The sequence below is a fragment of the Phycodurus eques genome, chromosome 19, assembly GCF_024500275.1.
Source record: "Phycodurus eques isolate BA_2022a chromosome 19, UOR_Pequ_1.1, whole genome shotgun sequence".
NCBI lineage: Eukaryota > Metazoa > Chordata > Actinopteri > Syngnathiformes > Syngnathidae > Phycodurus > Phycodurus eques.
In genome coordinates, this window is record NC_084543.1 from 18,332,797 (window position 1) to 18,359,030 (window position 26,234).

The 26,234-nt window shown below is 43.0% G+C and overlaps 2 protein-coding genes across 8 annotated transcripts in view; both read left to right on the top strand.

The window, feature by feature from the left end:
- The first annotated feature begins 14 nt into the window (after positions 1–14).
- On the top strand, positions 15–14,254 carry daglb (diacylglycerol lipase, beta). Of its 3 annotated transcripts, XM_061663872.1 has the most exons (16): positions 988–1,078; positions 1,177–1,310; positions 1,835–1,981; positions 2,119–2,293; positions 2,373–2,640; positions 3,018–3,140; positions 3,277–3,404; positions 3,488–3,614; positions 3,726–3,809; positions 7,510–7,587; positions 7,672–7,752; positions 7,878–8,005; positions 8,883–8,951; positions 9,303–9,375; positions 9,460–9,713; positions 13,255–14,254. In XM_061663872.1, exons 4-16 carry the CDS (start codon positions 2,151–2,153, stop codon positions 13,535–13,537), a joined length of 1,839 nt encoding a protein of 612 aa, XP_061519856.1. In that variant the 5' UTR covers positions 988–1,078; positions 1,177–1,310; positions 1,835–1,981; positions 2,119–2,150; the 3' UTR covers positions 13,538–14,254. The 3 variants fall into 3 exon arrangements, with proteins under 3 accessions (XP_061519855.1, XP_061519856.1, XP_061519857.1); XM_061663871.1 differs by lacking the exons at positions 1,177–1,310; positions 1,835–1,981 and adding an exon at positions 15–778 and having other exon boundaries at positions 927–1,078; XM_061663873.1 differs by lacking the exon at positions 1,177–1,310 and having other exon boundaries at positions 999–1,078.
- Positions 14,255–14,399: 145 nt separating this feature from the next.
- spag9b (sperm associated antigen 9b) overlaps positions 14,400–26,234 on the top strand; it is a 45,385-nt gene continuing 33,550 nt past the window's right edge. The window contains exon 1 of one of the 5 annotated variants that reach the window (XM_061663866.1): positions 14,400–15,375. In XM_061663866.1, the coding sequence (XP_061519850.1) occupies positions 15,076–15,375 (300 nt within the window). In that variant the 5' untranslated portion in view covers positions 14,400–15,075. The remainder of the gene's footprint in view (positions 15,376–26,234) is intronic. The other 4 variants (XM_061663864.1, XM_061663865.1, XM_061663867.1 and 1 more) reach the window with 4 other exon arrangements.

Here is a 26,234-nt window from a genome sequence, read left to right on the forward strand (position 1 = left end):
GAGGCTGTGTTATAGAAATACTTGGAGGAGGCGCAATAATAATTGTGGGTTGCCAAAAGAAAAAGCCAGAAGCGGAACAAATAAACGATGCTCTGTTGCGTAGGGTTGCTCCATCCGGATGGACACGGACTGTGGGCAACAAGTCTGTTTATTTTGCCATTAATTTTAATTTAGTTACCATTAATTTCTCGAAACAAATGCGTTGGCCACGCAACGGAGTAATATATATTTTTTAAAACGTCAAAACTAAGAGTCTTGTAATCGATTTAAGTCGTTATCTTTCAGTAGGTTTATTTTTAGTATATGTAGCTAACATTAGAAGATAAGAAGCTAGTCACGTCACAGCAGCAATTCCACTAACCTCCATTAATCACATTAATGGCATTATTTAATGTCAGCTAAGCACGCGGTTAGTGGTATTTGACCTGCGTCTAAACGAATATCGGGATGTTTTGACTATCACCACGATGGTAAACACCCAAGATTGTGTTATCTGTTGAATTCTAAAATGGCGTGTAGCGAGAGGAATCTCGAGCTCGTGTTGCAACGCAGGAAAGGTACGATGTGGCAACACTGATTTGCTTTCAGGAAGTGGAGACATGAATGGCCCCAGGCGCCAATTACACAGATTTTTTTTTGCAGTCTGTCACTCGTAGTCAACATTTCTTCTTTTTCATCTCAAAATGCCTGGAATGGTGGTTTTTGGTCGTCGGTGGGGGATCGCCAGTGATGATCTTGTTTTCCCTGGAGCATTCGAACTGTTCATCCGCCTACTTTGGTATGTATGAGCCTCAATTGTTAGTCAAATAAACAATTGTGTTGCACGGTCGTTAATTGTAACAATACTACTCTTTGGAATCGTGAATGTAGTTATCACCTTTCCTTCTCTGTGCTTATATCTCCATTTATGTATTGTTTTCATTTAGGTGGATTGGCACCATCGTCCTGTACACTAATCACAAGGGCCATTTTGATTGTAACGGGAAAGGTGTTCTTCACATCTACCTGATTGGACTGTTAGTGGTGCTGGCACTTATCATTCTTTCACTATGTGCCATCGTATACGTCAGTGCTCAAGGTAAACCACATATCATCACTCCACCTGATTGTAGAAGTGGACATTTTTAATTAAGGCAGCAGTCCGGTGATGATGTATTTAACACGTCTGCCTCACAGTTGAGAGTTCCCACGTTGAAATCTCAGTTCGGGCTCTCCGATCTGGAGTTGGTCATTTCTGGATTTTCTCCGGGTCCTCAAAAAACACCCATGTTACGTTAATTGAAATATTTACATTGCCCATAGGTGTGAATGTGAGTGTCAACTGTTTTTCTACATGTGCACTTCGATTGACTGGTGACTAGTCCGGGTTCTAACCCACCTCAACTGGGATAGGCTCCAGCCCACCCCCGACCCTAATGAGAACAAGCGGTACAAACAATGGCTAGATGGAGAATAATTCAAAGTTCATTCGTCATAACAATGCATTCCTGCAATCTTTAACATCATTGATAGTTTGAGAATTGCCTTGCACAATTGCTGTGAAAGTCCCATAAAACCACTTCAAACTGCACCTCCAAAGCTTAGAGAGCACAGTTCTTCAGAGGATTCCATCCATCCATTTTCCGTGGCGCTTATCTTCACTAAGGTCACAGGCGTGCTAGAGCCTCTCCCAGGTAACTCTGAGCGAGAGGCGGGGTACACCCTGAACCGGTCGCCAGCCAATCCGAGGGCACATAGAAACAAACAACCATTCACATTCACATTTACACCTACGGGCAATTTAAAGTCTTCAATTAACCTACCATGCATGTTTCTGGGACGCGGGAGGAAACAGGAGCAGCCGGAGAAAAGCCACTCAGGAACGGGGAGAACATGCAAACTCCGCACAGGCGAGGCTGCGTTTGAACCCGGGTCCTCAGGACTGTGAGGCAGATGTGCTAACCGTGCCGCCGAGAGGATTTCAATTGAATCCAAACCACGAGTTAAGTAACAGCGCGTGAGTGGTTCCGTACGGTGGCTTTCTCAATAGTATTCTTACGACACACAAATTCAGCCGTTAGTTTACTTGGCCTTTGGTGCTGTTCAGTTAATTCCATAGATGTCTATTTGTGCCTTCAGGTACCATAACAAACCCTGGGTCACGACGCTCTATGCCTACACTGGTGTATCTACGAGCTCTCCTGTACCTCCCCGAGCTGGTGTGGGCCAGTCTGGGGGCCGTGTGGGTGTCTGATGGCGGCAACGGTTGTGACCTTGCGACCGTGGGCGCTGTCATCGCAGCGGTAGTTGGCAGGTGGATATTGATCCTTTCCACATTCTCCATCCTGTTGTGCTTTAGGAGTTCTTTTGACAAAGCATTTCTCCTCTTACAGTTGGATCATCCTGCTCTTCACAGCTCTGGGCGTAATATTCGTCTTTGACCCATTGGGAAACCCTCGGCCTTCAGCTGCTGCCATGGAGCCACTGGGAGTGCGACATCTAGAGAGCGGCGGGGGAACTCAGTTCCTTTCCACAGCGCGCTCGCTCGCCGTCAAAGTGTGGGAGAGCAGGCTTCGACTTATGTGCTGTTGCCTGCCGCAGGACGAAAGCAACAGAGCGGCTTTCTCCAGCATCTCGCAGCTCGTCAGCGGATTCTTCTCTGTACGGCCCTTCCTTCACGTCTACTAGCAACTTCCCCCTGAAGGAGACATTTTATGGAAGCGATATAAAATGAGAGGGTACTTTTTAGAGACCGGGAGCAAAAGGCGTAGAAGATAAAAGCAGCAAATTGCTATTGCTAGTGTTATGCCGTTGTGCCAACGAGTGTGATGTGATATGACCGACGATGATAGGAAATGCTAGTATGAAAAACACTTCTACGCCATAAATATAAAACAGTCAAATGAAAACCATTAAGTACGGGGGTAACTGAGCGTGCCTTCTTGTGCCCCTGATAATGGATATCTTCGCTGTACGCTGTTCATAACTTTGAAATATCGTATGTCCTGAACCCATATCGAAATATATGTGTGATGCAGGACACAGATTTGGTTCCCAGTGACATTGCTGCCGGTTTGGCTTTGCTGCATCAGGAACAGGACAAGATGGAGAGAAGCAGAGACCCAGATGTCACCATAGATCACAGTCCATCTTCTCCCATTGTATGAATTTTTTTTTTTTTCGCTTGTTAACCAGCAGATTGCATCCAGATAACTCATAAAATTACATTGTTCAGCTACGCTTATGGTAAGCAGTAAATTTTTTTTTGTTTGTTTATGAATATTGCAAAAATTGAAGGAAGAAGATCTGGAGTCAGAGTTGGAGAGAGCGGTCCACTGTATGCACTTTGCTGCTGCGGCCTATGGCTGGCCTTTATACATTTACTCCAACCTTCTCACTGGGCCCTGCAAACTTAGCGGAGACTGGTAGAATACTGTTGTCTTTTTAGTTGAATCAATAATGTCTACAACGTTATTTGCTATTTTGAAAAAAAGCTTTTATGTGTCAGCTGTAGGAGTCGTGCTGCTGAGTATGACATTGTTGGGGGAGACCACCTCGGCTGTCATTTTTCTTCCATCCTGCAAAGTACGGGATTGCAGTACAGAGACTTCATTCATGTCAGCTTCCACAATCAGGTAGTACCCAATTTTTCCTTGATTACGGCGAAGACGGCATTCGCAAATGTTAATACACTTAAGTCATTCAAATGTTTCTGTTCATTTTACACGCCAAACGTCGTGCTTTAGATATACGAGATCCCCTTCTTTGTGGCTCTGGATCACAAGCGGGAGTCCATTCTTGTGGCTGTAAGAGGAACACTGTCATTGAAGGTGAGTTGTCACATGACTGCAGTCGACTATCTTTGTTGGATGATAAAAGCAATTGTGGCTACTGTTGTCTACGTTTTTTCTGGGACATTTGGTGTGGTGTGAGGTGATTTAAAATTGTAGGCACATCTTTTAAATGCAAACAAACATACTGTTTTCCAAAGGGAAAAGGCTTGTTACATTTCAAAGATGTTTGTACAAGCCTAAAATATCCACATATTATGAAAAGCAATTTATTAATTGCCTCTGTAGTGTGGCTCAGCTAAGTTGTCAACATAAGGGTAGTGTAGATTGTGTTTGGCGATGACGTGCGCCACAATTCTACTCTAAATCAGAGGCCTGTTGATAAAGTGCTCCTTCCACGATTCAAAACGCATTGCAATCTGTATGGGCGGAAACTTTTTGGGGGTGGGAGTATATTGCGAAATTAGCCTGCGGTGACTTTGTGCACGTGCCATTTATTTGCAGTCTGGATGTGAACGTGTAAACATCTCCTGCTCTGGAGGTAGTCTCAAGAGTCTTCATAAGTCTCCAATAATCATACGTGCAAATCAGTTGCTTTTTGGCGAAATTCGACGTTTTGAACTCAAAATAGGCCATCTCCGTGAATCGTACAGATCCGATGAGTTCGCTGTCGTCAGAGACTGTTTCGTACTCCTCGAACACTGGCAGCTTGATCCGTTCCACACACAGATGTAATTGTGAATATTACTCCGCGGCGGACTAATATGCCGGCGCATTGGCCTGAGGTCCCGCCTGTGATAAGTCCCAGGAGTTGAGGAGACCAGAAAAAAACACTTCCGCCGCTTCTGCTGTTAAGGAGTAACGGTACTTTTACTCCATTACAATGATCGAAATGTCGGTCGCTAACTTTTATTTGTCAATTATTGCTTATTTATCAACTATTTTGTGAGCGAGACGACGACTTAGACTTCCGCATTGGCATCTGTTTGCTCCAATCCAGTTTCAGTGCTCGTGACGTTTAAGTCTAGTTCACCAAACAGACGACGCAAGAAAGTCACATGACCTCACATGTCTTCTTCTATTGGGCTTCCCGGGCATAGGTATTAAATCTAAATAAGCCACCCCGGCTGATAGATGTTCATGCTGTGCTTAAAAAAAATCAGAAGTTGCCCACTATTTACTCAGTACTTGAGTCATTATTTCACTGTGTACTTTTTATTCTGACTGAAGTCATATTTTTTGGAGGGCTACTTTGTACTTTGACTCGAGTCACATTATTGTCAAGTAACAGTGTTCTTACTTGAGTACAGTGTTAGGCTACTCTCCCCGCCTCTGGAGCAGACATCCTCTATTGCTCCTCTTACGTTGAAGCCACATTTTTGTTCATCAGATCAACCAGTGTCGTATTTGTTGCACTGGCCTTCTGTATTTTGCGGTTGCGGTCCCGGCGGAACAGCGAAGCGCACGTCACTTCGGCGACAAGAGTTGATCCGCTAGTACGTCTTGTATTAGGAAACGCACCTACATTTATCTAATTAGTTTACGGATGTTAAAGTTAAATGTATTAAGCGACAGAGCGATGTTAGGGATTATGTCACAATACAGAATGAACTTCAAATTTAGCAAAGGCTAATAAAAACAGAAAAAGATTGCACTTCATATTTTCCTGGAGGATGCGTTTGGGATTAGCCTTTGAAGTTGGTAATAGTGAAAAATGAAGTGAAACAGACAATGATTTGAGTCAGCTCTTTTCCAGAATGAGAGCGCTTAAAGAGGAGGATGCTATTCATGTGGCACAGCTTAAAGTAGGCATCAAGTGCAGGTGGAGATGAGCCTGGCTCAAGTTGGAGGCCAGAACAAAAAAAAAAAAGCAAAGAAATGAAGCAAATTTAATTTTAATCCTAAATTTATACATCGACATGTACTTGATCGGTGTCAATAAATGTTTTTGTGTGTGAAGAACATTTGTTTATTTTGCCTTATTGTTCTCTTCAGAGTCTTCCAGATTGCTTAATTTATGTTAAAATCAAAAATATTCTCTGCAGGAGCTCGGGGGATCCACCCAGACCCGCCCTACAATGTTTGGTTTTTTTGGTCACCTTTTTCATGCCTTTTGTTTTTTGCATGTCTGACTAATACCACAGAAGTCTGTAGAGGTGTTGCTTACTGCTTTTGAAAAAGTATGTAGTCCCTCGAGGGTCGTAAAAGTCATTACATACAGTATAGCAACGTGGCTGCTCATTTGGAAACACTTGTGCTGACTCCACCGGTTGCATGCTCTAAGCTCTGCCACCGGGCGTCATGGTAATGGAAGCTGGATCCCGCATTTGCATAAGGCAGACATGCTTCCCTGCCCCCCAAACCAAGTGATTTGTAATTCTTTGCCCTTAGTGTATTTTGACAGACGAATGTCAGCAACCTTATACTGAGACCCCTGGAAAACTAAACATTTTTGTAAAAAAAAAAAAAAAAAAAAAATGCTTGCGTATCCTTTGAAGATTAGTCACTAGGGTTCTCTCAGATCATGTGAGGTAATACCTTTGTCCCGCTTGTAGTGTTGTTCTCCATTTGAACAGATGACCTTTGTGTATAAATAGTGTTCACAGAGACCTGAAATGTCAATTATTCAACAATAGAAGTGGGAAATGAAAGTGTGGGTATTGTGTGCATTTACTCTTCATGAGTGAATGAGGCTGCATAGGACATGTCATTCAGTCTAGAGTAGGGGCCATATTCTCCCATTTGCAAAAGAGAGAAAAGGCCAAATATGCTCTCCGGGTGGCCCAACCTTAAAAATCTGGCCTCCTACGTATTAAGCACTTTCACTCTTAAGCCCTTCAGAGGCTCCTGTAGTAAGTCAAGCACCCCGGGGAAGGGAAACATCATATTGCACTTGAAGTTTGCAAGTTACAATACATGCCACACGTAATCACGTACTCATAATATTGTACAAGGAACTTCCTGAATGCTATCAAATGTATTCTAAACTGCTACTTATGTTTTTCTTTTTCTTACTGCAGTCTGAGGCACTGAGCCAACATTGGCATCAGCCAATGTGGCGCCCGAGGGGAGATTTTACATGGCGTCCCCCTCCATCAACAACACTTTACATACGCTTACAAAAACATCAAATAGCAATCGTTTTTAAAATTGCCTTTCATTTATGAGATAACATGTCACACAATTGAAAATATCAAATCGACAAAAATAACAAGGGAAAATAAGTTATTGTGAACATTATACACAAATGTATAATTTTTAGAACATCAAGCTTCTAGCCTGAGATTTATTCATTTTTCCAATTTTCTCCACCACAAATGAGGCTGTCACTTTTGTTTTCAACTTTTTCGTTGAACATTAAATCATGACTGTATTTCCATGTTCTTATTGCACTTTAATATTGTAAAGAACTGTTGTGTGTTTATTATGTGTTGCTGTTGGGGGGTGGGGGGGTGGTGGTGAGTGCAAGATGTGTTCTGTTGTGTTTAGCGCTGTCAGTTCTGAGAGGCTTTGAATGCATCGCTCTGCACGGTATGGGAAGATGAGAGTGAGAGAGAGAGAGAGAGAGAGAGAGAGCGCCTCGACAATTTTTCATTACGTTCTTTAAAGTTTGGTACCCCTGCCTTTAAACTGTATGACTTATCCCGACCTGCTACATCAGGTATTTTGTGCGCAAGGTATTTTGCGCGCAAATGGATGAATATGGCCCTCTGTGCATTTCCCTGTGTCTGCCCGAAAGGATGTCCTGACTGACCTTTCTGCTGCATGTGAGAACCTGACCACGGATGGCGTGACCGGAGCCTGCTATGCTCACAAGGCACGTTTCCAATACAACACATTTCTTTCTCCTGTTCTTTCATTTTACAGTTGTTGAATGCATCCTTCTTGCTGGTTCTTGCAGGGCATCAGCCAGGCTGCGTCTTATATTTACAGGAAGCTGGTCAACGATGGAATTCTCAACCAAGCTTTCTCCATTGCGCCAGTAAGTAGTTCTGTATTTGACCTCTTCTAATTTCTCACGAACCAAGTAAATACACAATTCTGTTTCTAAATCAATATTTTAGTCATTAAGGAGTTAAATATTATGCATGTTTTGTTGTTTTGCATGAGTACAAACTGGTCATCACTGGTCACAGCCTGGGTGCTGGCGCAGCTGCAGTGCTGGCCATCCTATTGCGCAACTCCTTCCCTACCCTGAAGTGCTACGCCTTTTCTCCACCAGGGGGACTCCTGAGGTAAGACAGCTAAGTCTGTTTCCCTGGTTTTCAATGCAATTGATGAAGTATGAAAGAGTATTTGAGCCACTCTGATAAGGGGGAAAGAATGTATGCCTTTTGTGTTCAAGTTCCAAGCAGGTGCACTACATGGATTCTTGGAATTATTTGATTGGCTGCTGGATGTTAAATTCATTTTCCAAGTTAATTTTGCCTACAACATAGGAGTTGAATTTTCATCCCATATATTAAACACGTGAACAAAACATTGGACTACTGTATTCTGAAGTGACCTATGAGCACTCATCTAAATCTTATTAAACATCTGTGCAACACGCCGTTTGGAGAAGGCACCCTTTAAACCTGAGACAACTGGAGCAGTTTACTCACGAGGGGTGGGCCAAAATACCGGTTCGCAGTCACAGATTGCGATGATTGCCTCAAGAAGTTGGGCAACAAAATATTGTCGTTTGATCGCCTCAAAAGGTTGTGCAACCAAAACCGTACCATCATTTTCGTCCAAACCATTTTCATTGTTTATTTTTTGATAATTTGCTTGGTCCACAAAAATAAAACCATTACTGGATTTTAATTAATTCGTTTTCAATACATTTATTAGTACTTTGGTCAGTTTGATGTATTTTGGTGAAAAATGTAGGTTTTTTTTTTGTTTGTAAGGGAAGGGTACCAACAATTTTGTCCATGTGTGCATGCAACTTTAGAGGCTGCACAGGTAAATAACGGTAACAATTTAGCGCAATCACGGAAGAGCAACGTTTGTTATTTTAGAATTGAGAGAGAGAATTGTTTTTTTTTTTTTTTTTCAAATGGAATCAGAATTTCTGCTTATGAGGATGCATAAATTTGACCCATTCTTCTGCATTCATTTCATCTACAGTAAGGCCTTAGCTGATTACTCCAAGGACTTTGTGGTCTCTGTTGTGCTGGGAAAAGACCTGGTTCCACGGTAGGTATTTCACTACCATAAGTACTTTGATGAGTTAATCGGGTTTAATAAAGACACTGACAACATAATTGTTGATGTATTATACCATTATTTGGATGAACTGTCTGCCATAGAAAGTAAAATCGGCCGTTAGTTCTCCAAAAAGGCCGAAATGAATGTGCTGCGCTGTATCGACTTTTATAGACTCATGTGTAATGGAGACTAATTTTAGCACTGCCCTGCTAGTACATGCAAGGAGACAAAGACGGCTCACAAGCTAACCTTTTCTCAGTGCCTTGAGCATTGTCTCGTGTCATCATTGTGACTTTATTCTGTCTCTTCACCATTATTATTGTCTCTTTTCCATAACAGATTGAGTCTTCCCAATATGGAGGATCTGAAACGAAAAATACTCAAGATAGTCTCAAATTGCAGTAAACCCAAAGTAAGAACCACTTCAAGCATTAATACTACAGTTCTTGCTATTACTTGTGCCTCAGTGTTAGCTGACTGTGTGTGTCTTTTGCAGTACCGCATCCTACTGCAGGGATGCTGGTACGAACTGTTTGGAGGCAACCCAGATGACTTTCCCTCTGAAATGGAGAACAGGAGGGAGGAGGAGCTTAGTCAGCCCCTGCTCGGCGAAGAATCACTTTTGATTCGCCACTCGTCGTCCTATCAAAGCCTGGCGTCGGACGACTCACCTGTCCACAGTCTGCCGCACATGCCTCTCTTTCTGCCCGGACGTGTTCTACATATTATCGAAGATGGGCCCACACGCAGGTCACTACTAAATCATCAATGCTCTTCGCTGTTGATTTTCTGGATTAATGCAAGATTTGCATACATTTACCATAATTTCTCGTGTATAATGCACTCTTTTATAATACGCACCCGCAAAGTTGACCTCAAAATTCTTGAAAACCATTCTACCTATGTATAAAGCATTTTTATAATGCATGATTTTGCATTGTAAAAGCAAAATCTGGTAAAAGCGTCTGCCTCACAGTTCTGGGGACCGGGGTTCAATCCCCGGCCCCGCCTGTGTGGAGTTTGCATGTTCTCCCCGTGCCTGCGTGGGTTTTCTCCGGGCACTCCGGTTTCCTCCCACGTCCCAAAAACATGCGTGGCTGGTTGATTGACGACTGTAAATTGCCCGTAGGAGTGAATGTGAGTGTGAATGGTTGTTTGTTTGTGTGTGCCCTCCGATTGGCTGGCAACCAGTTCAGGGTGTACCCTGCCTGCTGCCCGAAGATAGCTGGGATAGGCTCCAGCACTCCCGCGACCCGAGTGAGGATAAGCGGTAAAGAAAATGGATGGATGGATGGATGGATGGATGGATTTTGCTTCTACCCATATGAAGAACGATTCTGAAGTTAAGCACTTTATTTGAACATGTAATACTTCCTTTTTAATTTTCTCTTATTTTGAAATTACAGCCCTCCTTTTATTTATTAAATGAGAAAACACACAGTTGTGGTCATATGTTTGATTACCCAGACAGAATTTGTAAAATGGGTACAGTTCTTAAAGAAAACATGAAGGGCCAAGCGAAACATATTTAATTTTATTTTAATGGGATTCAAATTAGCCGGCACGGTGGTACTGGTTAGCAAATCTGCCTCACAGTTCTGGGGACCGGGGTTCAAATCCCGGCCCAGCCTGTGTGGAGTTTGCATGTTCTCCCCGTGCTCGTGTGGGTTTTCTCCGGGCACTCCGGTTTCCTCCCACGTCTCCAAAACATGCGTTGTAGGTTGGTTGAAGACTCTAAATTGTCCGTCGGTGTGAATGTGAGTGTGAATGGTTGTTTGTTCGTATGTGCCCTGCGATTGGCTGGCAACCAGTTAAGGTTGTACCCCGCCTCCCGCCCGAAGCTGGGATAGGCTCCAGCAGCCGCGACCCTAGTGGTGATAAGCAGGAAAGAAAATGGACGGATGGATGAATTCAAATTAAACTATCAAGCATTTCAGAAAAGCATTATCCTTTTCTTTCCTTTTTCAACACCGCTTATCGTGGTTTGGGTCGCGGGACGCTGGAGCCTATCCCAGCTGACTTCGGGCGAAAGGCGGACTACACCCTGAACTGGTCGCCAGTCGGTCGCAGGGCACATATAGACACGGACAACCATTCGCACTCACATTCACACCGTCACTGAGTGGGAACTGAACCCATGCTGCCTGCCCCAAAGTCAGGCGAGTGTACCACTACACCATCAGTGACTTAGAAAAGCATTATCATTAAACAAAACATAACCATAAATGATGGTCGCTGTTCAGTCATCAGTCATATTTCAAAAACAATATTCCACAAATCTGCCAGGGTATTTAAACTTATGAGCACAACTATGCATTATATGCAGTCATACATACCCCTGTCATATTGGAATGAAAGTGTAGGCTACACCTTTTTCATAACCTCTAGGTGGCGGTGATGTATTGGAATGAAATTGTACAGCTTTTTCATAACCTCTAGGTGGCGACGTATTTATAAAATGTGAAAGTTTTTTCCATTTTCCCCTATAACTGTATAAAACGAACTATTGACATTTGACGATTGTTTGGGGGTGGGGGGGGGGGGGGTGAATGTGCATTATACACGAGAAATTCTGCTTTCATGGAGGAATATGGAAATATGAGAATATTAACTGTCAATAGGTTAAAATTCAGAGGATTTGGACAGTTTTAAGCCAAACAGTCTCCAAACGATAAATTATCAAATTAGTTTTCGATTAATTTGCAAATCAATTAGGTGTCCGACGTTTAATTGCTGCACCTCTACAAATATGCCTTGAAAGTCATACAAAAACTTGAAAACATCATTGTACGTATGTTAGCAAATCTCTCGAGTTTAGCTCAGTAAGCATCTCAAGCAGGGGGCAGCGTCGTAGTTATGATTCCCTGAGAGGGCCGTTCTGACTGAAAACAGTATGTATGTCACCTCATCATATTAAAATATAGACACAATTACTCTTGCGATGGTTTTTTATAGAGTATGTATTGTTATTAACAATAAATGGATCAGAAGTCGTGGAATATTGTGACATGCAAATCTTTCACTAAATATCTTCGATTGAATAGGTTCGATTTGTGTTAAGGGATTAGGTGAAAAGATTGTTTCAATATCTGCTAAAAGTGAAGAAAAATGGCAATTTTTGCTATATCGACTTATCGTTTGATGAATAAAATGGACTGCGATAGTTTTCCGGACTGGAAAGTTGGTCATTGTTGTGGCGAGCCGGCGTGCGTATCACACAGTCAGCCGACGGAGTTGGACGGCTGACATTTACGTGGCGAAAATGTACTTCTGATCCGTTTGGCAAAAGGAATATTTCACCCCTGTGGAACCTAATGAAATTCCATTCGGATTCAGCCTGTTTATTTATTCCAATTGAGGTGTTTATATGGAGTGTTTCATTTGGTTTGGCTTGTAAACCGATTATAATTGGAATAGAAGGCTCCATGTAAACCAGGCAGGTCTTATTTTGCATGATTTCAGAGGCATTAAAAAACTCGTTTATCGTGATAGTTTTTGGGAAAATATATTGTCTTTGAACAATTGATATCGTGACAGGCCTACTCACAAGTGTGTTTTGCTTTTTGATACTGTTTTGTTTTCCCCCCCCTTTGTGTGATGCCATCGCCGATGGCCAGATATCTGACTATAGAATTGGAAATAGAACTTTTGGTAACATCTCTGTCTTGGCTGCTCAGTTGAATATGACCAAAGCCACAATGAGTTGACATCAGTGTTATTAAAAGAACAAAACGTTTACCCAAGAAATTTGCTACATTTAGCCTCAACGTAGTAAAGTCATAATTACAGTAAATATTTGTATTAAAACCACTTTTAGGTTATACATATAAAACATCCATCCATTTTCAACACCGCTTATCCCGGTGAAGGTCGCGGGGCGCTGGAGGCTATCCCAGCGGCCTGCGGGCGAAAGGCGCACTACACCCCGAACTGATCGCCAGTCCGTCGCAGGGCACATATAGACACGGACAAGCATTCGCACTCACAGTCACACATTCCCACCGAGTGGGAACTGAACCCACGCTGCCCGCACCAAAGTCAGGCGAGTGTACCACTACGCCATCAGTGACTACATATAAAACCAAAAACTGTAAGTAAGTGCACCTACTACGCACAAAGGACATCGCGTGCCATTGTTAACCTTGAGATGCCGTATCTCTAATCAGTCGTAAATCGAAGACCTCCTATGCACGGTTCGAACGCCTCAAGTCTATATTTCAGTGTATTTATTTTTTCCGAATCAACATCAGAAAACATGAACTCACCAAATAAGCATTCCCTTTTCCCCCAGATCCTGTATCTCACAGGTCCGATACCGTGCGGAGTGGTCGAATGAAATGGCATTCAGGAGCATCTTGATCAGCCCGAGGATGCTCGCGGATCACATGCCAGATGTTGTGCTCCGAGCTCTCAAGAGCCTGCCGGCGACAAGTCCTACTCGCTCTGCCCGTCGTCCTCAGACCACAGCCAGCACGACATTGTCTGAATGTACTCCACAAGCAGGCCTGTCACAATCGAATCCCGTTTCATTTGTAAACGAGGCCGCCTCCACGTGCATTCCGTCTATGTCCTAAATCCTGTTCCTACGCCTATATTTTCGGCGACACTTTTCTTAACAGGTGTAGTGAAACGCCACCGTAGTTGTAATCCGATAAGAAAATGACTTTCAGAAAGGCACGCTGGGGTTCTTTTTTTATATTTGCGCTTTTAATCGTTTAATTCTGATCGTGCTTCAGTTCCACGTTTTTTGTGTTACTGTGCGAGTCTTATCGGCGTGATCTCTGAATATGCTTTATGTACGATATTTGACAGCGTTGTATCTATCCTGTATTGTGCGGTTTGCGCGGGTGACGTATTGCTGCCGGCGACTGCCCCAGCCGAACGCCGAACGGGACCGCTTGTCTTCCTCGTTGGTAGGGAATGATCAAGGGTGACAGTATATTAGGGGTAACTTCAGTCTGAAAGTGTAAATGTTGCATCTTCTTTGTACAGTAATTGTGACTAGTGTTTTCCTGTTTTGAGACGTCAGGGTGAACAGTGCCTATGCTTTCGACAGAACAGGGCAACCGTTGTGTTGCTCAGAATTTCTCCAACTGATGTTCAGTCATACGTTGGCGCAAATAGAAAAGACTGAACAGTATTCAAATCTGTGCAGACTGACATACCGTTGACCTTTGTTCCCCATATCAAAAAGACAGTACAGTGTTCAGGTTTGAATCATTTGATGAATTCACCTTCGAAACCTATCGCATTGAACTCCATGATGCAAATAAAAGCTTTTGTGGAATGTACGGCACTGATATCCGTTTCCCGCCAGCTATTTGAACTCATGAGAAGATGTGAAAGTTGAAGTGCCTTCAAACAAGTGAAGCCTGTGAGTCAATGGGGTGGATGCACGAATGATTCAGAAATGTTTCCACAGTGTTGGAGGATTAGCTTCAGTTTTCCCAGCACGCTTCAGAGTGACGTCACGGCGATGGACCTTCCCCAAACACATGAGGTATTCACGGTCGTCGGGTATTCAAAATTCCCCCCATTTGACTGGGCCAACTTGAGTATAGAGCGGCCTCGCTGTCTTTGTAACCAATTCTGGTGTTTCGTTCGTCATATAACGGGGTGTACAAATTGTGTGATGTAATATTTAAAAACATCAATAGACATGCGCATTTGGTGTGTTCCGTTCGCAGTTTAGCTTGAATGTGAAGGAACAATAACTAAATCATAAGTCCCAACTTGTTCTTATCACGTACTGCGCATGTTTCTGGCTCGGCAGTTAACCGTGGTCGTTTTTCCGATTGTTCCTAAATGCAGCAGCAGGAGCTCATCTGTTGGACAGTGAAACTAATCAGAAGCCAAGTGAAGTCTTTTCAGCACTGCTAACAACAACAACAAGGCTAGGAAGGCTCGTCAAGTCAACTGTGCAGCCAAGCCAGGAATTCGAGGCTATTTCCCCCGCGTCACAGCGCCAAACAATTGCGCTATGCTTTAGAAACAAGGTTTACTGCTTCGAGACGAAGAAGGCGAACAGCCTCCGGACGGACGTCAAGCCGAAGCTCGCGGCTAGCTCGCGCGCGTTAGCCGGGGGAAGGAGTGTGCGAGTGTCGGCAAGAAAATGGAGTTGGACGACGTCGTCCTCTACCAGGACGACTCCCCCAACTCGACCGCGATGTCCGAGCGGGTCTCGGGTCTGGCCGGCTCCATATACCGAGAGTTCGAGCGGCTCATCGCCAAGTACGACGAGGACGCGGTGAAGGAACTGATGCCGCTCGTCGTCGCCGTGCTGGAGAACTTGGACTCTGTGCTGGCTGTCAACCAGGAGCACGAAGTGGAGCTCGAGCTGCTCAAGGAGGACAACGAGCAACTCGTCACGCAGTACGAACGGGAGAAGTCGCTGCGAAAGCATGTCGAAGAGGTGCGTCGACGCCGCACTTCTCCACCTGACGCGCGTCATTATGCCGCCGCTGGGTCCGCACGTAGTCCGTGCACGGCGCATCGGCGAAGCGCTTTCTGACCAACGACTTGCGGAAAAGGCACACCCGCGACACCTGTGCACGAAGTAGAGATAAAAAGCGCCTCCTTTCAGTATTTGGCGAGGATAACTTAGTTTTACTCCCGACAGTTGATAAGAGAGGGCTGTACTTTCGACTCCCTTTTTTTTTCGCCCCCCCCCAGCCAAAACTACATCAAAAGTAAGAGACAGCCCGACGTGTTTTTTTGAAGGATGGAGGCATTTTGAGCTGATTTATTCATTTGCATTCATTGGGAAAATATTGGTGTCCAAATTTTCCATACAAACTGCCAACACGAAACCGCTTTTCAGATTTGCAACATGTTGGTTTTGTTTTTCGAAATCTTAGAACAATATACATCTGCAGGTGCAGTGCGGCGTTCCCAGGTTCAGAAGCTTGTCTTATAAAGTTAAATGAAAACTTAAATAAATAGCTCCCTCAAGTTTTCTACAGTAAATCCACTTTCCAGAAATTCAATCACAGAAATGTTCATCTTTCACTTATCTTTGTTTTAAATTCAAACAAAAACAAAAAAGTCCATGGAGGTCCCAGGGTCATCAGCATTTTGACCCCCAAAGTTAACTTCAAATTGAAATGGTCTCATCGGCGGTCGGATTTATTAAAAAAAAACAAAAAAACAAGGATAGCAGAGAAATGGAAGAACATGATGGACGAGGAAAATCTTGCTTCTCCAAATCTGAGTCTTTTTTTGTTAATGTTCCTACATGTTGCCGCTGTCCCTGTTTTCCCCCCCACCTCAATCAATCAGTTAATGAAGACCCCAATTGCAGCTAACATGACCTCCTTCTGTTGAATTCTTTATTTTAATTTATTATTTTTTTTTTTTTACGTTGCGTCGTCATGTGCAGAGGTTGGAAAAGGTAAGCAGTAGTGGTGTAACGATTCACTCGTTTCATCGATGCATCAATTTATATTCCGATGATCCAACTGGATCCATCTGAGCTCGGCAAGTTAGCCTTCAGGATGTAAATATATTGATTTGAAGTCGTTTTAAAAGGCAAGCAATGGATTGTATCGATGCTAGGAAGTAAGGCACTAAATTTAAGCATGGCAGAATTTCTATGCAGGTGTGTACGTGTTGTATTTCCAAGAAAAACGCTTCACTTGCTTCTTCATTTATCACACAGCAGTTAGCGCCACGCTACTTTCTTCTTCGTCTCTTCATCGTCCGAATCGACATCAAGGCGATTTGTTCTAACCTTGGCATTTAAAATACCACACTGACAAGCCTTTGCTTGCATGTTCACATTTGCACTGAAGTGGTGGGATGATGAGCGCACCCTTTTATTGTCCTGCACATATTTTGACACGGGTTGCATGAAACTGTATTTCACCGCACTCTTCATGGTCTGTCTCAAATTGCATCTTAGGATTTGTTTAGCATATTTACTGTAAGTGATTTGCGTCTGTAATGTATGGTTTGATGTTTTTTGTTTTTGTTTTTAAATGAAAAAAGCTTTTGTATCCAGCAGCCAAAAAGCCAGAAGCCCTCTAACAAACTATTCACACTAAAGAGTGGAAAAAGGCAATTTATTACTGTCCAAATTGAATCCACGGCACTATATATTATCTACTCAGCTGACTGCTCTCTTGTGAGACTTTGTGGTTTTTCCCCACTTAATTGAATTCTTTGTCGTCATGCAAATGTGTTACAAATTATTATTCCTAAGAAACATGCCAAAGCTGCGCACGTGTTGTCCATAACCGTGGCAGTAAAAGCCACACTGAGCACTCGCTGTGCTTTGTGTTTTGTGTCCGAGCCAATCCGCACTTGATACTTGAGCACGCTGCCTTTTGTGATGTATATGGTGTTACCTGCTGAGTTAAATGTAAAGGCTTCAGGGCGCACGATACAACTTTAGTTGGGATCCGGTCGAATCTCACACGTTTGCATGATTCAGCTGGCACACGAGCGCAAAAAGGGTATGAACTAGTAATATAAAGAAAATGTCAAAGCAATATAACACTCCACCTCTGAAAATTAGTGATGAATATAGCAACTAGCCAGTTGGCGGCTAGGTAGCCACAAAAGTTGAAACCAAGTACAATATACAGTCCCCTCCAAATGTATTGGAACGGCAAAGTCAATTCCTTTGTTAATGTTGTATACTGAATCCATTTGGCTTTCAGATCATCCATCCATGCATTTCCGGAGCCGCTTCTCCCCACGCGGGTCGCGGGCATGCTGGAGCCTATCATCGGGCAGGAGGCGGGGTACACCCTGAACTGGTTGCCAGCCAATCGCAGGGTTTCAGATCAAAAGATGGATATCAGACAAAAGTTCAGAATTCCAGCTTTTATCTAATGATATTTAGATCTAGATGTGTTGAATAACTCCGGACAGAGCACCTTTTGTTTTAAGCCACCCACTTGCATGCTCTATTGGGTTAAGGTCCGGTGATTGACTTGACCAGTCTAATGGCCTCTCTATTCTCCCGCGGTCGCGCGGCCGACAACGCCCGCGTTGCGTCACGTGACCGACGAATTGCCCCGTGCAGCACGTCTGAGGAGCTTGCCACGCACCCGGCAAAAATAGTCGCTGCGTGTCGAACGCCGCGGAGATCTCCTCTCGTGATTGGTCCGTTTTAGTCACATGCTGTGATGACGTACTCTGCGTTCCCCTTGGTTCAACATACCGTCTATGTCGCCGCCTTCTCGATCGATTTTGCAGCATAATTAAACGTATCATCTGGTCGTCTTGGTCCATTTGTTCGGTCGCGGTCGCCATTGTTGTTGCTTTGTTCCTTGTTACTGAAAGGAAAGTAAAAACAGCTACCGGAAACGGCCCAAAAAAATGCAGAGGAAACTCCACCTTGTGGGGTCCTCTCCAATACCAGCCATAGCGACACCGCCGACTTGGAGGAGAACTGCAGCACACTTTCAAAACCGTGCGAGTGGTTTGCGCTCGAGTATAAAGGCAAACTTCGCGAGGGACAGCCGCATTGACGTCAGCGAAGTCGCTGGCTGCGAGCGTAGAAGGAAGCCTTAAGACCTTCCACTTTTCCCCCCTGATGAAGTCCTCTGTTGTGTTGGCAGTGTGTTTTGGGTCATTGTCTTGTTGCATGATGAAGATTCTCCTGATTAGTTTGGACGCATTTTTCTGTAAATTGCCAGACAAAATGGTTTGCAGACTTCAGAATTCAATTTGCTGCTACCATCACGAGTTACAGCATCAATAAATACCATTGAGCCAGTTCCAGAAGCAGCCGTATAGATAAATGCACAATTATTTTCTATTGATTTCATATTCTCACCCTTGTGTTTGCTCAGTGGATTTGATACTAGTTGAAAGAGTGAGATCAAGGATACAGACAACCACATTTGGTTTGTGTAGTGTGGTTGGGCGTAGACTTTGGCTTAAGAATAAGAGGTCTGACATTTGCCATTCAAGTACAAAGTGGTATGACAAGTACTAGCTGGTCCACTCTTCACAATGTATAAATAGAAACCTCCAAAAGAAATTGGTAGAACTCTCTAAATTCAATATCCAGCATTATCTGATCAGTTCTATTCTAGAGACTCGTGACAAAGCAGTGGAGACAGGAGACCTTCTTACACCCATGGTTTGCTGAAGTTGGGACGTTGTGTTAAACATAAATAAAAACAGAATACAATGATTTGCAAATCATGTTCGACCTATATTTTATTGAATACACTACAAAGATAGTTCATGTTCAAACTGATCAACTTGATTGTTTTTAGCAAATAACTGAACTTGGAATTTTATGGCTGCAACACGTTCCAAAAAAGCTTGGACAGGTGGCAAAAAAGACTGAGAAAGTTGAGGAATGCTCATGAAACACCTGTTTGGAACATCCCACAGGTGAACAGGCTCATTGGGAACAGGTGGGGGCCACGATTGAGCAATTCAGGGAAGCTCCTTTTCTACCCAGTCATTCACAAGGAAAGATGGGGCAAAGTTCACCTCTTTGTGAACAAGTGCGCGAGAAAATAGTCGAAGAGTTTAAGGACAATGTTCCTCAACGTACAATTGCAAACAATTTAGGGATTTCATCATCTACGGTCCATAATATCATCAAAAGGTTCAGAGAATCTGGAGAAATCACTACATGGAAGCGGCAAGGCCGAAAACCAACATCGGATGCCCGTGACCTTCGATCCCTCAGGCGGCACTGCGTCAAAAACCGACATCGATGTGTAAAGGATATCACCACGTGGCCTCAGGAACACTTCAGAAAACCAATGTCAGTAAATACAGTCCGGCGCTCCATCCGGAAGTGCAACTTGAAACTCTGCTATGCAAAGTAAAAGCCATTTATCAACAACTCCCAGAAACGCCGCCGGCTTCTCTGGGCCTGAGCTCATCTAAGATGGACCGACGCAAAGTGGAAAAGTGTTCTGTGGTCCGACGAGTCCAGATTTCAAATTGTTTTTGGAAATCGTGGACGTCGTGTCCTCCGGGCCAAAGAAGAAAAGAACCATTCGGACTGTTATGGACGCAAAGTTCAAAAGCCAGCATCTGTGATGGTATGGGGCTGTGTTAGTGCCAATGGCATGGGTAACTTACACATCTGTGAAGGCACCATTCATGCTGAAAGGTACATACAAGTTTTGGGGAAACATGCTGCCATCCAAGCAATGTCTTTTTCATGGACGCCCCTGCCTATTTCAGCAAGACAATGCCAAACCACATTCTGCACGTGATACAACAGCGTGGCTTCGTCGTAAAAGAGTGCGGATACAAGACTGGCCTGCCTGCGGTCCAGACCTGTCTCCCGTTGAAAATGTGTGGCGCATTATGAAGCGTAAAATACGACAACGGAGACCCCGGACTGGACCCCCCTTCAGTCTTCATTTTGAGCTGAGGCGCTTTTAAAGGACCTTTTTTGACAAGTCAATCATTTTCTGTACGCATTAGCCCTTCTAGATACTCCGAGACCATCGTGGCAGCATAGGTGAGATATGCTACTCCATGGATGATGGGGTATCTGCATTTCAGGGCTAATGCTGTGTTGTTATTACACTGTATGATTAAGTGGTTATTTTTCTCATGGGATCCACCTTTTTTTTGTATCCTTTACACGCAACTTGTTCTTCTAAAACCTACACAGGTTTTAGAAGAAAGAATGTTTGTCTGTTCCCCTTACTGCTGATTGCTTCCATTCCTGTGGTTGCACTCGTATGAATAAGATTCACAATCTTGTGCACTTTGAATGCCAAAACGATGCTGTTATTTTAGCCCCTCACACTCCTGCATACACTGCTTTTAATCCTCTTTGGGCCTCGACAAACGACATCAAGTTTTTCTAACAACCCTGATCCACTGCTGGCTGGCGTTGTTACACTTAATCTGGTTTAGTATTTTTCTAAACCCTTTGTATTTAATCCCAGTAAAAAACAGCTTGCTTTTTCAGGAAAAAAACCCCAAAACTATGGGGATGTAGACATTGAAATTAATATCTCCGTAGCTTTGTGCGTGTGTGTTTCTGACACACCCTTGTATTTTCCTATTTGTTGGCACTAGATTGCCAGTTAGATGTTGAATGACAAGTGCAACAGGTCACAAAGGAGTGTTCTGATCATTTGTCTTGTTATAACATGTTCGTGAACTGTTTAGGTCAACCTTTGCCCCCAGAATGTCAGGTAAGATTGACAGGCTCACGTCATCGTTGGTTCTTCTGGTATCAGTGTGAAATACCCCATGCCTAATAAAGTTGCGCTCACATACAGTAAGTCTAACTTTAGCTGTTGTGTCGAGTGGTCGCGGTCCGATTAGGTGATAAAAAATCAGAGTCAGTCACGTAATTTTCGGATTACCCGGGATTCGTTTATTCAAGACACGCCGCCGCCCGATGACGTCACTTTTAGACAACACGCACAAAGACAGACTAAGAGAACTCCGTTCCCCAAACGACCGTTACCACAACATCAATGTTTATTGTTGCACAGACGAGAAGCAGCTGAAGTAAACCGGACACAATTTCTAGCTGATTGGGAATGTTCGGGTAACGGAAGTTGGAGTGGTCCTGCTGGGATTAGCGGATAGGGGAAATGTGAATTTGACATCCAGGGATAATGTCAGGGATTATAAAGTATTTTAATTTGGAAAGCAACGAAAGTACAATATGACCTGTAGCATCTGTAAATTGAGCGTCTCGCCTGGAAGTGAGATTTCTATTGTTCATTTCAATACGAGACTAGTTGGTCTATGTTCCGCACTGCCATAAAATGGGATTTATTTTGGATTTTTGACTCAATGTGAAGCTATGTTAAGTGGATGTTGCAGTGAAATTGATTCATTGACCCTTTAAATGGGATTTCGATTTAATTGTTTTAGATTTTAGTTTCTTTATTTAAGACATGACAATTGCACACACAAGCAAACGTGTGACGAGGAAAACCAATGCCAAACTGGCATTGGTCTTTGCTGTTTTGTATAAATGGCACCAATTGCCAAAAATGTTGTTGCACTACCGCAGGATGTCTGCAAAGAGGCGAATGAAATCTCTTCAAAAGAGTTGCGATGAAAATTTGCTGCCAACGGTAAAGCAGATCAAAGAATACAAATAAGGGAGCGTAGCACAACTCCATTACTAATCTTCTCATTAAGCGGACAAGTGACATTGTACCAATGAATCCTATTCATTTCTTCAGACATACACATTGCTGAAGCCAAATCCCTCTTGTCACACCCCCAAGCCCAGAGGACTAATTCCAGCTCGAGGTTTATCTGAATAGTGAGGAGGAAAAGGCAAGGCAGGAAATTCTTGGGAAAAACAAGGACCTCCCTCACTTCTTTTGTCCAGTCAGGCATGTCTGCTGACCTGCATGAGATGGTCAGCTCGTGCGCAGAGCAACATTTGGGATCCTATTTCTAATATGATACTCAAACCTTGCACAAATAATGATAATGTTCTGTGAAGTGCAATTCAACACGCCTTGTCTTGTAGGCGGTCGACAGTTTGACAGTTTAGGGGGGCTGCCGATAGTGGTGTCGGCTATGTATAGACTCCTCAGTGCTGTACCACTCCCGCTGACACCCGTTTAATTTGTGGGCGTATGATTGTTCATGGAAACTTTTGGAAAGTCTTTGTGAAACTAAAGAAAAGCCTCCTTGGACAACCAGTGCATGCAATTCCAATTTGTAAGTGATTGAAATGGAGGAGTTTGATTTGTGCAGTGGTTTCCATAATGCGACTGGCATTGGAACAATTCCCACTTAATTGCCCTGTGATTGACTGGTGACTGAAATGCTCCTGTGTGTTGTCTGCTTTTCACTCTTAGTAAACTGGGATAGGCTCCAGCTCCCCTGTGACCCTTAAGAAAAAAGTGGTACAGAAAATGGATGGATTGATGGAGGATAGAAATTCTTAATCGATTAATCACTCGGTTGCTCTATTTTATTTTTATTTTTTTTAAAACATACAGCGCAGTTGTCTACAGAATAACTGCAGTGTGTTTTTAAAAAGCGAGTAAAGCTCCAAATCCTTAACGTTTAAAAGCATTGGGACCACTGCACATGGTATTGCAAATTGACACCTCGAACACTGTCAAATTTCCAATTTCTTTATAGAAAGTAAATAAAAAGTGATCTTAGGTTGTTTAAAAAAAATAGCAGCGTCTCCGTTTTCCTAATGTAAAATACTTGATGATTTTGCATTCCTGTGAATCACTGAGCATGTACAGTATTTAGTTGTGTAATCACCGTTACCGAGAATTGCTTCACATCGTTGTTGCATGGAGTCAATCACCTTCTGGCACCTGTGAACTGCTATTCAGGCCCAGGAGGATTGGACCCCATTGGTTTAGCAGACAGACTGTTTTTAGCAGCCATAATACTTTCCAGTCTTGCTTTAGTCACTTTTTTTTTTAATACACACTATTTGTCTGAACTGACTTAGTTCGTGCAAGACAAACCTTGTGTGAGTGTAGATTAGCTACTGTTTGCAGTTCAGTCTCTGGTCTTGTGATATGACCGAATATGCCTTGCGGTGACAAACATGTTGAAATATTTCTGTCGTGGAAATTCAAATTTGAAAGCTCAAGATGTATTCCACAGTGTGGATTAACAATTTATGATGCCCTCGTGATCCATGGAATCAAGCTATCAAAAGAACGCGTTGTGGTTAACTGTATGAAATGGAGGATCTCACATGGAGGTGACAAATACTTTGAAAGATGTGTAACTTAAGTTAAGGTATCAGTGTGACAGCACAGTTCTGATTAAATATGTGGAATCTTACAGACGCAATGAGGCAAGATATATTTTCAAAACAGTTTTGTAAAACTACTCTTGAAATATTATTCTAAACTACAATACAACACATTTAATTAGTTATCATTTTTAATTTAATTCCGTAAGTGCAGAATGAGCAGAATGTCACATTCTTCTGACGTTCTTCTGTAGTTTTAAGAGTTGTTGCAAAAATCACGACACAGTCGCGAGTTAGTCATCATTCGAATTGCATATCTAAGCCATGCGACCAGGAGGCCGTTTCCTTGGACTCAATGGACTAAACTTCTCTTGTCAGGATGTGTGCCCAGTTGTGGTCTTCTCAGAAGGCCACAGCAGCAACCAAGACATTTGCACAAACAAAGCGAGGTCATTTCAGCCTGTCAATTGAGCGCTGGTCCAGTGGTGCCCTATGTGTTTTTTTTTTTTTTACATTCATGCGCTTGAGCCACATGTGTTAGTGTATTGGAACTCTGGGACAAAAGGAGCATTATGCAGGCAATGTTGGGGGAAGAGTGCATGACAATAAGCGGGGAAACCCATTCTCTGGAGAGCTGTCTTACGTGCGATCCTATTTTCTTTTTCATATGATGAGGGTGAGAGAACGATGTCGAGTTGTGCTATTTGAAATCATTATTCATTGAGAATTGTTGGCAATTTATTTAAATTGTGGGAGGCAAGAATTCACACGGATTGCATTCCTAGTGTGAACTGCTGAATGCTTCAGCAGTTCCAACAGATTTTGGGCAATTCCATGCTCCGAAATTTCTGGGAACAGTTTGGAGCTGGCCCCTTCCTCTTCCAACATCACTTTGCACCAGTGCACAAAGCAAGTTCCATAAAGACATGGATAACAGAGTCTGGTGTGGATGAACTTGACTGGCCTGCACAGAATCCTGACCTCAACCCAATAGAACACCTTTGGGAGGAATTAGAGCTGAGACTGAGAACCAGGCCTTCTCTTCCAAAATCGCGGTGCGACCTCATAAATGCGCTTCTGGAGGAATGCTCAAATTCCCATAAACACACTCCTAAACCTTGTGGACAGCTTTCCCAGAAGAGTGGACGCTATTATAGCTGCAAAGGGGGCACCGATGTCATATTGACCCCTACGGATTAGGAATGGGATGTTACTTAAATTCATATGCGAGTCAAGGCAGGTGAGGAATACACTTGGAAATATAGTGTATAATGTGAAACGCCATATGCGGGCTTATAGAGATTAACATAGTTATAATAATTCAGAACCTTCAGTCAGCTGCTATTTTAATACACACTGAGCAGTAACACATGCAAAGAGTACACAGCAAATTCCTGGATATTCGCGATCGGGAATTCACAAATTCACTCATACAATTTTCTTTTTTTTTTTTTTTTTTTTTTTTCCCAGCCTATCCTCATTATACACCAGAAAATTCACCTTGTCGTTGTTTTTGTGCTCAGGCCAAAGCAATAACACTAATGCTTAGGTGCCATCTGTTTGGATATTGGTGTCGAGGAACTACGGTAAACCCCCCTCCATCACGGGGGTTATATTCAAGATCCCCGTGCGATAACTAAAAGCCTGTGATATAGAAATACCGATAGAAATATGAAAAACAAAAATGACTTTTTTTTTTTTTTTTTTTTTTTACTGGAAATTGTTTTAGGGTCTTCAAACACTTTTAAATCAACACACACACACACACACACACATTTAAACACAGAATATATTGAGCGAAAGAGTGCACAAGTGCAATGGGTAAAGAAATGGCCAAAAAATCCAAATTAATAACACGTACAGTACAAAAAATAGATTGTTGCTATTCGCAGCAGGGCTTGGTCCCGTTTGTCTGTATTTCCTGTGAATACAGTAGCTGGGGTTTGCTGTACATTACTCACAGGCATATATTTTGTTCTGCTATGTGGGAATGACTATTACTGCAGCTTAGTTGGCAACCTCCTCTGCCTCTTCTTCTTGCTCTTAAATACGCTGTATCTACACTCCACAACTTCATTGGGTACCTTAAGTTTCTGATTTCTCAAAGAATGGATTTGATTTGAGGCTTTAAAAGAGAAAACCTGCAGACAAAGGGAAGTTTAATCATTGAGAACGAAATAGCATGTTTTCTCTTGCATGCTGCTTTATTCTTAAGACACTCGAGGCTGTAGTCAGTCAGAGATCCCCAAAGCAAGTAAGATCTCATCTGATCTGTGGCACAAGAAAGAAATAGCAGACTCATTTGGGAGATAGTGTTGTGTTGGTGACCTCGGGCAACAATGTGATGTTTTCACAAAAACAAGGCTGCTTGTGGCGTGGCGCTCTGGTGATCCTCATCAGTTTGCAGATGACATCCTTCCCTGGCTCAGAGCTTCGTATTAATAGCAGCCCACATCACAAGACGACATGCTTACAAGCAACATGCGTGGAAAAAGACTCAGCAGCCATCTGAATTCGGTTGAGCCTCTATCCAGTATGACATAACAATAGGGAACAAAATACGATTCAAGACCTGGTCTTTACTCGATAGCTATTGGAAAGGAAACGTTGTCTTCAGAGAAATATTG

Coding starts and splice junctions, on each gene's coding strand:
- daglb (XM_061663871.1), top strand. CDS start 684: ATGCCTGGAATGGTGGTTTTTGGTCGTCGGTGGGGGATCGCCAGTGAT. Junction 779..926: donor CTGTTCATCCGCCTACTTTG/GTATGTATGAGC, acceptor GTTTTCATTTAG/GTGGATTGGCACCATCGTCC. Junction 8,006..8,882: donor CCACCAGGGGGACTCCTGAG/GTAAGACAGCTA, acceptor TTTCATCTACAG/TAAGGCCTTAGCTGATTACT.